We start from the raw sequence: 11,670 nt of genomic DNA on the forward strand, positions 1-11,670 counted from the left end.
GCCGCCTCCTTCGCGGCAAACTCCTCCGTCCGGGGGACCCCGTCGGAGCCGTCCCCGCTGTGCTGGGCGTACGGCTGGCGCGGCGGCGGGGCGCCGTCCGCCTTCCCCTTCTTGACCACGTGCAGGAAGGCAGCCTTGCCGAGCCTCAGCCGCTGCCGGGCCGACAGGGCCTCCGCCTGCTGCTTCTGCGCCTCGATGGCCCTGCGCTTCTCCTCCAGCTGCATGCGGAGCCGCACCAGCTCGGAGGCCAGCAGGCTGGCGTGGTCCCCGGCCTGGCCGCCCGGGCTCTGCTCCCTGCGCGCCTTCCACGTGGTCAGCGGGGCCGGGCAGCTCTCCGAGGCGTCCGGCGTCGTCTTCTGGGAGCTGCTGGTGCTCGACTTGGTCTCGCAGCTGTTGAGCCTCTGGAGCTTCCGCTCCGCGAAGCTGGTCATCTTCACGCTGCCGCTGGCCGCGGACACGCCGCTGACCTGGGACACGGAGCTCAGGCACGGGCTCGAGCGGCCGCTGGCGTCGTCCTTGTCCTCGTGCTCCTTCACCTTCATGTCCTCCTGCAGCTTGGCCGACTCCTCCTCCCCGGCGTACCTGGCCAGCGCCGCGGGGTGGTCGTCGCCCACGAAATCCTGCTCGGCTTCCTCCAGGTCCGCGACGTCGGAGTCCGAGTCCTGCCTCAGGACGGCCCACGGCTCAGGCTCGTGGGCGCCGGGGCTTCTGGCGCAGCTGAGGCGGAACCTGCCCTCCGCGTCGTCGCCGGCCCTGGCCACGTGAAGAAAGAAGCCGTCGGCAGACTGTCCCTGAGGTAACGGATCGAAATGACTCGCCGCCGCCGGCCCGGCCTCAGCGGGCAGTTCGTCCACACCCGCGGGAAGCTCCGCACAGATCGGGGTGAAAGTCCTGCTGGAGTCACGGCCGCCGTGACTGCTGGGCGCCCTCTTGCGCACCAGGGGCTGGTGGCCCTCGCTGGGCCTCTTACACGTGAAGCTCCGGGGCCGCCCCTCTCCGCACTCCTCCTCCTTGGCGACCACCTGCTTCTCCTTGGCTGGCCTGAGCACGGCCGGCATCAACGGCTCCAGGAAGAAGCTGTCGGGCCTGCTTTCTCGGGCGTCCGCCGGCCTCTGGGGGGACCCGGCGCCGCCCTGGGGAGCCGCGTCCGTCCTGATGGCGGCCACGAGCTCCTCCTCGCCGTCGTCAATATCCACATTGTTCAGGAGGCTCTTCCCGTCCGTGTCCAGCGCTGCAGGCTGGGGCTGGCTCTGCGGGGTCAGGTTAACGATGTTGGAGGCCAAGCTGTCCTTGCTGATGGAGCGGGCGAGGCTGACGCTGTCCCCAGAGCCGGGGTCCATGTCACAGCTGGCAGCATGATGGAGAGCAAAGGGCGCCGGCTGGGACACAGGCCTGCAACACGGGGAAAGAAGCCCGTTGGGTACGTCACTGTCCATCTGAAGAGGGGACTCGAACACACGGAGCGACAAGGCACTAGTGACGAAAAGAGAGCCCCAAACCCCGCCCCGAGCCGGGGACACCCTGCGGTCAGCTCGAGTCCGGCAGTCCGCGAACAGTGAGGTCCCGGGGCCTCTGCGCCCTTCGAAGGTGCTGAGGGTCTCGGGGTTTTCATCGCGCGCTTACCGAGGGCTCGCCCCGGCAGCCCACGCGCTGCCGCGACACACTGATTCCCGTATTTATCAGACTAGAAATCAGAGCTGAAACATTTTAAGAACGATTAAAAACTACAGTAAGAAAACCGTTCCATGAAACGTGACCATATTTTCTAAAATAAAGAAAGCTTACGTAGCGCGCAGCACCTTGGTGATTCTCTCTGTCTGCCTGGACTCCCGCGTCTGACTCAGGATCCCACCCGTCACAGGAACGAGAAAGGCCAAGGAGAGGACACCCCAACACCGTCAGGAAATGGTTCGGGCCCATGGACTCCCTGGGTGGGTCGCAGCGAGCCCAGCGGCCCTGGGACCCCCGCTGGAGAAGGGCGATGTTAGCCTAAGGAATATTTCACACAGAAACTTCTTTGAAACCCAGGGAGTTCACCTGTTCTTTTTTTCCGGCCACGCGACGGCCGCACCTTGCGGCTGACCATCCACTCGGGTAAGGGAGCTGGACCGGAGTCGCTGATCTGTGGGGCAGAGCGAGCAGGGTGCTGGGTGTTAGACGGCTGACCTCACAGCAGCCCGAACCTTCCGACATAATAACCATTTCTCAAGGAAATGCGTCATAACCCAGGACACCAGAACTGCCCAAGCACAACCCTGACAGTCACAATGCGCTTTTCAAGAGTTTTAGTAAGTAATATGTAATTCAGTAATATTTAGTCCAAATCGTGACATGAGACCATCAGACCTCTAAGGAAACATCGGTACGTAGAAGTCCTTGCTCACCAGGTAGGACAGAACAATTTTCTACATCCTTCGTGGAAGTAATGATGCTATACTTTCTATGAACACTCTACATTCTAAGGAACATCAACACAAATTAAAGTTTTTTCCACTGCAACCTTCTGAGCTAGAATGACCACATCGGAGCAGGAACACCCCACCGAGGACCACCACCAAAGACGTGAGCCGCGGGCAGAGGGACGGAGGACGGCGCAGGTGCAGGGACATGCGCTCTTACCGGGAAGGCCCTCCGCCTGCACCGTCTTCTGCTGTCTCTGTCTCAGAGGCAGTAAAGGGTGTGACGGGCTGAAGGCAGAGGCACCTTTCCCCCTGAATGGGAAAGAACACGAAAAGAGAATCACCGGTTTACTAGTCTTCAAGTTCAAGTTCAAGGGCAAATGTTTATAATAAACCAGAGAGAGAATCATGAATCACAACCTATGAAAAAAATCATACATTCTTCGGGAAAAACTATTATAAAAATAAGCCAAAAGAGTACCAAGAACTTCAGACCTGAGATAAATATCCCAAAACTGCAACTCGGGGTCAGAGTGACTGGTGCACACCCTCCCCCGCCTGGGGGCGCTGGAAACAGAAGGCGAGGGGGGAGACCCTCCCACTGGCAGCCCGCCACTACTCTCCCGTCACCCCTGCAGAAATCACACCGCACTCCACGTGCACACCACCCGGAGGAGGCGGCGGGACTCACAGGTGCTGGGGCTCCTCGGCGGGAAGTGCAGCGGGGGACAGCAGGTCGGCCGGGCTCACCGCCGCGGGGCTGCCCAGGAAGCTGCGCTTGGTGGCGTTGGAGATGGGGACAGGGGGCCGGCTGCTCCTGTGGTGTGACACCGTTTTTGCTGCGTAAATGGCAATTTACAGAAACGTCCGTGTTACTCAGTTACTGAAAACACTAGCAAGAAGCACCTAAAACACAAACCAACCCACAGCTCTTATAAGAACTAAAATTTATGCAACTTTTACTTGAAACCAAACCTCTCCCAAAACAAGACGGCCGTCCAAAGTGAAAGCGGCACCACCATCAGGGCACAACCCGGCCGCGGCCCCTGACCGCCAGCAGGGAGCGCGCGCCCCCGCTGAGCCAGGGGTCTGCTGGTCAGGGGCTCCCAGACCACCCACCCAAGTCAAACACAAGGGACTCCACCCCACAGCTCTGGCGGGGGCAGGGCCCTAGGCGTAGCGCACTGTGACCTGGGGCCCTGCCCCGGCCAAGGGGCACTCAGGCTCTGAGTGGGGCCCAGCACACCCTCCGCGCAGCCACACAGGCTACAGGTCCCTGGGACCACGCAGCCGGGCCAGGCCTCCCGCCGCAGAGAACCACACCGGGCACGGCAGACACCAAGCGCCTTGCCCACGGACACCTAGCGGCTGTACATCCAGAATGCTCTCTCACCAGCAGAGTGCTGTCACGCGCTCCAATGACCAGGGCAGACCCGCTATCGACGCTGCCCTGTGACCCTGGGGACCCTCAGGCTGCAGGAGACCCTGCAGTTCCGGCCTGCAGCCGTGTGACACCTGCTGACAGGGGAGAAGCCCAGGCCCGCTCGGTAGGCGGGTCAACTCTGAACCTGGGCAGATGCCACAGGCTGCTGCCAGCCCCGTGCGGGCACGGTGCGCGTATGCGCAAAGGAGCCGGGGCAGGGCTGCAGCCATACACGGAGGCAAAAGGCAGGCTCCCCCGGGGCAGCACGGAGCCCCTCAGTAGGAGGCCAGATGACCGACCGCTCGGCAGCACGTCAAGGGTCACATGACCGAGAGGGGTCACGTGCAGTGTGCAACCTCACGGGACACCACGGGAAGGAGCGCGCCCAGGCAAGAACGGGGAGGCGGCCCCCTGCAGATGCAGAGCAGCCTACCAGCCTCTCGAGGGACGGCGCCACGCTTCCGGAGCTGGGGAGCCGGTGACCAGGACAGGGGGGACGCACCTGCGTCCCCCCCTGGCCTTGGCGCCTGCACTGCCTGCTGCCAGTGAGCTGGGGGCACCTGTCCATCACGCTCATTGCCTATTTGGCGAAGCAACTTCGCAGGCGCTTACTGGGCACCTGGAGGGCCACTTATCGAAGCGCCCGTTCACATCTCCGGCTTTCTTCCCACTGTTTTCTCACTGATATAAATGAGTGTTTTAGGTAACTCACTGGGGACCAAGCATCTGTTTTAAGTATTGGAGGTGTCCTTTCCCTGTGTAGCTAGTTTTCTTTAACTCTTTATCTTTCAATGAAAAGGAGGGTCTCAATTTTAGGGTGGCCGAATTACTAATTGTTTCCTTTGTGGCTTTTGAGATTCTAAGAAGCGACAAGGACGTGAGGACTCTCTTCCACGCGGCCTCCTGAAGTCCTTGGGGCCCTCAGAGGCGTATTTTACCCCCGGCAAACACGGTTTCCTCTGCCTCACACCCAAGACCAGAGCTGTGCTCTTCCCACCACGGAGGCCAACCCCTCCCCCAACGAGCTGGGGTCCGGGTTCTCCAGGACACGACGCAGAAGCTGCAGACGGGCGGCGCGTGTGCCCCCGGGAGAAGCCACCTCAACGCCACGGACGCGTGAAGAGACCGAGACCCAGCGAGGGCGCCTCGGGGAAGAGACCGCCAGCGACTCCCAGGAGGTCTGCAGCTCACCGTCTTTGGGCCCCTGGACGTCCCTGGGCTGAACGAAGGCCGGTTTGACGTTCTCGAACCACCAGAAGAGCTCGGCGACGAAAACCATGACGTTCGGCTGGAAGAGAGCGCGCGCACGGGCGTGTGAGGCCGCCTGTCCGTGCGCGGCCCCGGGAAACGCGCCCGTGGTAACCCGTGATTACCTTCAGCACGGAGGGGGCGTACAGCATGTCCTCCAAGGTGAGATAGAAGCATCTGTTAAGGTGCTCGTTCGCGAACTCCCTCAGCAGCCGGATGTTACACAGGCTGTCGGCCAGCGAGGCCGCCTCCTTCAGGCATATATCTGACGGGGGGAGAGGACCGCACGTCACACAGACGCGCCGCTCCTAAGTGTGTTTACATATATGTGCATGCGATTCTGGACTGGAAACGTTAAAAAGTTTTGTTTTACGTTTTTATTTATTATTGAGACAGAAAGAAACAGAACATGAGTGGGGGAAGGGAGAGAGAGAGGGAGACACAGAATCCGAAGCAGCTCCAGGCCCCGAGCTGTCAGCACAGAGCCCGACGCGGGGCTCGAACCCACGAACTGTGAGGTCATGACCTGAGCCGAAGCCGGACGCTTAACCGACTCAGCCATCCAGGTGCCCCTGGGATGTGAATTTAGTTGTTAACATCTGAAAAAGCAGAACAGAAATTTTGAGATCTTAAGCCTAGGCTTTCAGAACGACAGTATTGTCACCTTTCCGTTCATAAAAGATACTGTTGCATAAAGCTGTTAACGTTTTACCAAGTTTCTTGCCCCAACCAAACCCCTTGCATGAGGCTGTCTCCACGGTGGGGGCGGGGGGAAGTGAGGCTCCCCGAGGAATAACCCAGAATGCTATGAATCCCCCCCAAACCAGGAGACAACATGCAGCTGAAGTCTCCCTCCGAGAAAGAGGCGGGGGACGGCTGTCCACAGCATCCGGGACGCTGCTCTGCAGGTCCCAGAGCGCCCGCCGGCCCAGCCCCGCCGGACAGCCAGGCGCAGCTCAGGGCTAAGACGGAAGGAGCTGCGTGGATGCCTGGAGAGAGTTCTGCCTGCAAACACACGTAAGGAAGAAAAGAACTTCAGAAACAGAACCTATTTTATAATAACGTCATTTCTTCAGAAGAAATGACCGTGAAGGGTTCAGAAGCACGAATGGCAGCGGCGGCGCCCTGCGTCCGAACCGACGGAGCCGGCCCCCACCACGCCCCGTGTGAGCAGCTCACGGCAGACCTGTTCCAGGAGGAGGGGCTCTGCACGTGGACACGGCCGGGGAGCGCTTCCGTGGGTCACGTCTGGGCACGCGACGCTACCCGTACCGGGGTCAGACTCCCAAGGACCCCCTGCTCAGACGCCAGCGTTCATACTGCACCTTCTGACTCCGATCTCTTCTTCCAGCAGTGAAACGGCACGGGCCGTTCGAAGCCCCTGCCCCCCAGCAACCGCTGCCCGCTCACAGGGCGGCCACGGACGGGCTGAGGCCACCAACGTCACGCGTGGGCCTGGCTCTCCCGGCTCGGCGCTCACGCCGCACGCTGCGCCTCCCGCTCCGCGGTCCGTCGCCGCCCAGAGCTCAGGGCCACGTGTCCGAGCCCACCCGCTTGCGGGGGTGGATTTCACGCGTCTGTCTGTCCACGGCGGCACATCTGCGTGGCTCTCCGTGCTGCCTGGGTGGGGCGGGGACGCCCCCTGGCCTCGGGCGGGGTGCCCCTCTCTGCTTCACCCCTGCTGGAAGCCTGCTCTCACTCTGTCTCTAGGTTATTCCCTGTGGCCGGATTTGTACAAGTTCCTTCCTTAGGATTACGACAGGACTGTGTGACGGTCCACTGCCTCTTATGTTCCCTCCAAATCCTGGGCCACCGAGATGGCTCACTCCTTAGTTTTTACACATTCCTCCGTCGGCACATGGAGTTCTCCTAGGGCTCAACGTGAGGAGTCTTTTCTATCGCCTGTGCTTTTCTTTTGTAGTTTCAGGAATCCATCCCAACACCGATGTCCTAAAAATATTTTCCTCTCAAAACTACTACGTTTTGCTTTTCAGGCGTCCATCTTTCATCCCGGGCAGGAGCGCCCAGCTCACGTGGACGGAGGCCAGACGGCCACTCGTCCACGGGGCCGCGTGCTCCCGAGGCCACACGACCCGCCTGGGTCAGCCGATGCAAAGTCAGACACGACTTGTCTTTGTCGGGCCAGGTACCCACACGCTTATTCCTCAAAATCCACTTGCCTAAACCTGCTGATCCACAACAAACGGTGGACACGTGGCCTCCCATCTGCGGAACAAACTAGAACCTGTGAGGCCCTCCTGGTGTGAACCAAGCCGTGAAGAAGTACGTGGGAGAAGACGCCCCGCTCCCCGCGGCAGCCGGCCCGCTCCGGTCAGAGCCTGCTGAGACACGGGCTGCTTGTACAGGCTCAGAGCCGCTTCCCCAAACAACCGATGAGAAAGCGAAACAAGAGTGGCCCAGACCGCAGCAGCCCGGCGCCGCCGCCTCAGCCAGGGGCCCGCCGACCTCGCGTCCCCGGTCAGAGCCGCACGGGGAGGCGCAGCGCTTCGGCGGCATTCTTGCTAAACGTGCGCAGCCTGCGTCTAGTCGGGAGGAAACGCTGACAGACCCGAACAGGGACCTCCAACGCAGCGGACGGCCTGCACTCTCCCCACGGCCGAAGCCAGGAAAGACCAGAACTGGGAACCGGCTCCGGACGGCAGGCCCCACCTGACAGCCACGGACCGGGAGTGGCGCTGGGCCGCCAGCACTGGGAGCCACAGCTGGAAGGGACGCTGCTGGGACAAGTGACACGCCGGCCGGACACGAGTCAGCGCCGCACTGCTGTCCACCTGACGTCTGCGCGGCTCAGAGAACGCCTTCGTCCCCAGAGTTCAGGAACAGAAATCGGACTCCCGTGATAAACGTAACAGTGGGAGCACGTGGATCAAAGCACAGCAGAAATTCCCCGTTCGCGCTTCTGTAAATGTGGAAACATCCAGAGAAAACGTTACAGAACGTTAGGTTCGTCCCTCAGGCCTTTACTCCTCCACATGAATCTGTCTCACTTTGTCCATTTCTGTAAAAACAATCCACGTGTGGGACCGGCCATAAACGAACCACCGGGGAAATCACGCTCTTCACGCGATCGTCGGCGTCTGCGAACAGAGCTCGGTCTTCCTCCGAGGACGGCAGCCGGGCCCTCCCGTGTCCAGGACCCGCAGCAGCTCGCCGGCGCCAGGGAGGGCCCGGCCCCCACGCCGCGGGCTGACGGCGTCCCTCACACGTGGACAGCGGCTCCTGCTGCACAGCTCTCCGCGCACGTCGTCCGCGTTGCGCTAAGTCCTCCCGCCTTCCTGGACTGAGCCTCTCCTCTCCCGGGTCCTCTCCGGAAGATTTCTTCAAAGCTGTCCTCTAACACCTCTGTAAACTATTCGGGGGTGGGGGTGGGGAGCAAGCAGGGGAGGGACCGAGGCGGGGGGGGGGGGGGGGGCGGAGAGAATCCCAGGCAGGATCCACGCTCCCAGTGTGGAGACTGACATGGGGCTGGAGCCCACAACTGCGGGGTCGTGCCCGGAGCGGAAGTGGACACAAGCGACAGCGCCGCCCAGGTGACCCACGTGCTTCAGCGACTCCTAAATCTCAGCAGCCACGGTGCATCTGCAAGAGCTGTTCCGTGCCCTAGACGCCCTCCTCCGGCGCCCGGTCCCTGGCCACCATCCTCTCTCAGCCCCAGTGTGTCCCCCGCTCACCCGCAGGCCCCTACGGACTCGGCCTCCGTTCAGGTGTCGGGGCCCGTGGCCGCCACAGCCAAGGGCGAGGGCGGCCGCGCGTCCCCTGTCCGAGCCCGTTTCCGCAGAGGAGCACCTCCCCGTCGGCCAGTACCGCGCACCCATGCGCTCGCTCAACGATACGAAGTCAGTGTTGTGACGTGAAAGGCGACACCAAACACTTGAAAAATTACTAATATGAAGAAACGCTGGTAAAAAGCAAATGAACTCAAGCATGCTCACTCGTCCCCCCAGAGACGGCGCAAGCTGCGGCCGGGGACGAGTTGGTGGCCCTGATGTGTCAGGAGTGACGCGCAGTGGCCAGCAACCTGCACGTCAGGAAATGCTCACCGCGCAGGCGCGGTCACATCTGTTGCCGGACACGGTTACTGCGATCTGTGCCCCTCACCCTGTGACTTATTTCCTGACTGCGGGTTTGCGCCCCCTGCAGCGCTCGCCCCCCTGCCCGCCCCTCTTCACCCCTGCAGCGCTTGTCCGCCCCGCCCACCCCTGCAACAACCAGTTTGTTCCCTGCATTTACAGCGAGTTTGGGTTTGTCTGCTTTGGCCACGCTGCACCGACGTGAAATCACTCTCTCTCCACCTTATTTCACTGAGCCAACACCCTCTAAGTCCGTCCACGCGGTTGCGGGTGGCAGGGTTCCGTTCCTTCTCGTGGCCGCGGAGCAGTCCGTGTTTACGAGTCGTCCACGACCCCGTCCACGATCCCGGCCCTCAAGGTCCGCAGCTCCCGGGGCAGGCGGACGGAGGCCCGAACCCGGCTCGCCTCCTGTATGAACGTCCACAGGGCGGGACTCGGTGGTCACCTAGTGCCTGTGGCGTGGGCGACCCGCCTGGCCCATCCTCCTCGAGAGCGGAGCCCGTCCCCCGAGGCGTGCGGGGGAGGAGGCCACCCGTGTCCCCCGCCCTTGGCGCGTCCCTTCCGCCGCCTCTGCGTGATTCCGCGGGGGACCGGCCCTCCACCCTCATCCTCACGGATCCCTCACCAGGGGCTTGTGCTCAGAGACCAGATGTGCCCGGCCCACGACGCTGCCTGGCGTCGGGGCCTCTGACTAGACGGAGAGAGACGACGATGCCTCGCTCTCCTGCCTTCGGCTTTCCCCGCGTTTACTTCCTTTCTGATGCCCCATATGGACCAAGGTCGCTAACTTTTAAAAGGGGTCATTTTCCAGAACGTGCCCCAAGGCCACCGGCTCTGGCGTGTGTGTGTGTGTGTGTGTTCGTTCACTACACAGTGAGTGTCTCCTCACCACCGTGCCCGGCGCCAGGTCAGCGAGCTGGCACGTGTCCCCAAACAAAACTTAAACCCTGTGCTCCAGGAGCCACGCTGGACAACGGCACCGTGACTGCGACTCTGAGCCACAAACACTGCAAAGGACCGTCTCTGGGGTCTAAGCAGTAAGGGCGTAGACGCTTGGAGAAAAAGTCCTGACCACACTCCGCGACCGAGGCCGTCCTCATGAGCTCCTGGGTCGCCCATTTTCAGAGAGCGGGTCGCCTTGTGGCTGGTGCGCTGGCCCACGCCCGCCAATTCCTCCACTCGCACCTGCTCCGCCGGTCTCTCTGGGACGCACCCCAGGAATGCCTGCTCACTCCTCCTGCGCGTCGGCCAGTTCTGACCCGCTGTCGGACGCGGTGAGGCTCGACCCTGCCATGTCCGTGCGGGCTCCCCTCCTTCAAAAGGAAGGACTCCTGCCCAGAGTTCACTTTGTCCTAAGACCCCCGACAGACCGGCCGGAGGGGAAGCTGGTGAACCGCAGGCAGGCCTGAGGAAGCCCCAGGACGCAGAGGGCCACGGCGTGCAGTGCGAGGGCCCAGGACCCGCACGTGCCCCCTGCTCACATCTCTCCGGGCTCCCGCCGCTTCCTTTCTGTCCGTCGACTCCTTCCAACACCCTTTCCACCCACGCCGGTGCCCGCCGCTCTCCACGTGGTCCCCCACCGGGCACATCTGCAGTAGCTGAGCCCCCACCCCACCCCGTCCAGCAGGCCTCCCCTCTCCCCCGGCCACAACCATGGCCTCTGCCACCAGCACACGGCTCCGTCCCAACTGCCCCTCGCCCCACGGGCACCACACAGTTCTGTCCAACCCTCCCCGCCCCACCCACAAGGCAGCCTGGCGGCTCCGTTTCCTCAGGACAGACCTCCGCCGGCCAGGCCCCAGGCACCTGACACGTGTCCGGCACCTTTCCCGGGCGGCAGGGGCCTTTCCTCGTCCTTCCCAGGGTCCTGGTCACGCCCCCCACCACAGGCCGGACAGGCCCCGGGCAAACAGGCGGCAACTCGGGATTCTCACTCCGACACAGAGACCCTTGCTGGAGCCGGAGCCTCCCCTCTGTCACGGTCCCCTGTCGTTCTACCTACAGAAATGTTCTATCCAGACTCTGGTACTTGAACTGGAGCAGGACGACCTCGGCTCCGCCCCCCAGGGCCGGGACCTAACAAGCACCTCACGTGCGGGCGAGTCTGGCCGTGCCCCCGGCCCGTGCCCCCTCCTTCAGATACAAGGATGTTCAGCAGAAGCTAACCCGGAACCCCCATCCCCGAGGCCCCGCAGACGGCCATGGCGGGGGGCAGAGCGCCTACGACGCGGCCCAGGGCCGCAGGGTCACCGGGGCCCATGCGCACGAGCCGCTCCGAGGTAGAGTCTGCCCCTTCCCAGCCCCGGACCAGCTTCTAGATGCTTCCCGTCAGTTGTGGCTGGACGGACGAAACCCTCACCCTTCTGAAGCTTGTGAGGAGTCACATGCATTTAACACTTCACAACTTCCCCGGGAGATGACTGTGGGCTGAGCGTAAGCGCCCGGCCGCACGTCGCCATGTGCCCGCGAACGTCCCGGCTGGCGCGCAGGGCTCCCGCGCGGGCGTCGG

General features: G+C 62.5%; 1 protein-coding gene across 1 annotated transcript in view; it reads right to left on the reverse strand.

Annotated features, from left to right (window-relative positions):
* Positions 1-11,670, reverse strand: part of CAMSAP1 (calmodulin regulated spectrin associated protein 1) — a 44,254-nt gene that overhangs the window by 7,406 nt on the left and 25,178 nt on the right. Inside the window, exons 11-16 of the mRNA XM_029921006.1 lie at positions 5,196-5,335; positions 5,014-5,110; positions 3,091-3,238; positions 2,620-2,711; positions 2,038-2,122; positions 3-1,392 (exon numbers count right to left, since the gene is read on the reverse strand). Of these exons, the coding sequence (XP_029776866.1) occupies positions 3-1,392; positions 2,038-2,122; positions 2,620-2,711; positions 3,091-3,238; positions 5,014-5,110; positions 5,196-5,335 (1,952 nt within the window). The remainder of the gene's footprint in view (positions 1-2; positions 1,393-2,037; positions 2,123-2,619; positions 2,712-3,090; positions 3,239-5,013; positions 5,111-5,195; positions 5,336-11,670) is intronic.

Source organism: Suricata suricatta, chromosome 13 (assembly GCF_006229205.1).
Source record: "Suricata suricatta isolate VVHF042 chromosome 13, meerkat_22Aug2017_6uvM2_HiC, whole genome shotgun sequence".
In the NCBI taxonomy this organism is placed as follows: Eukaryota; Metazoa; Chordata; class Mammalia; order Carnivora; family Herpestidae; genus Suricata; species Suricata suricatta.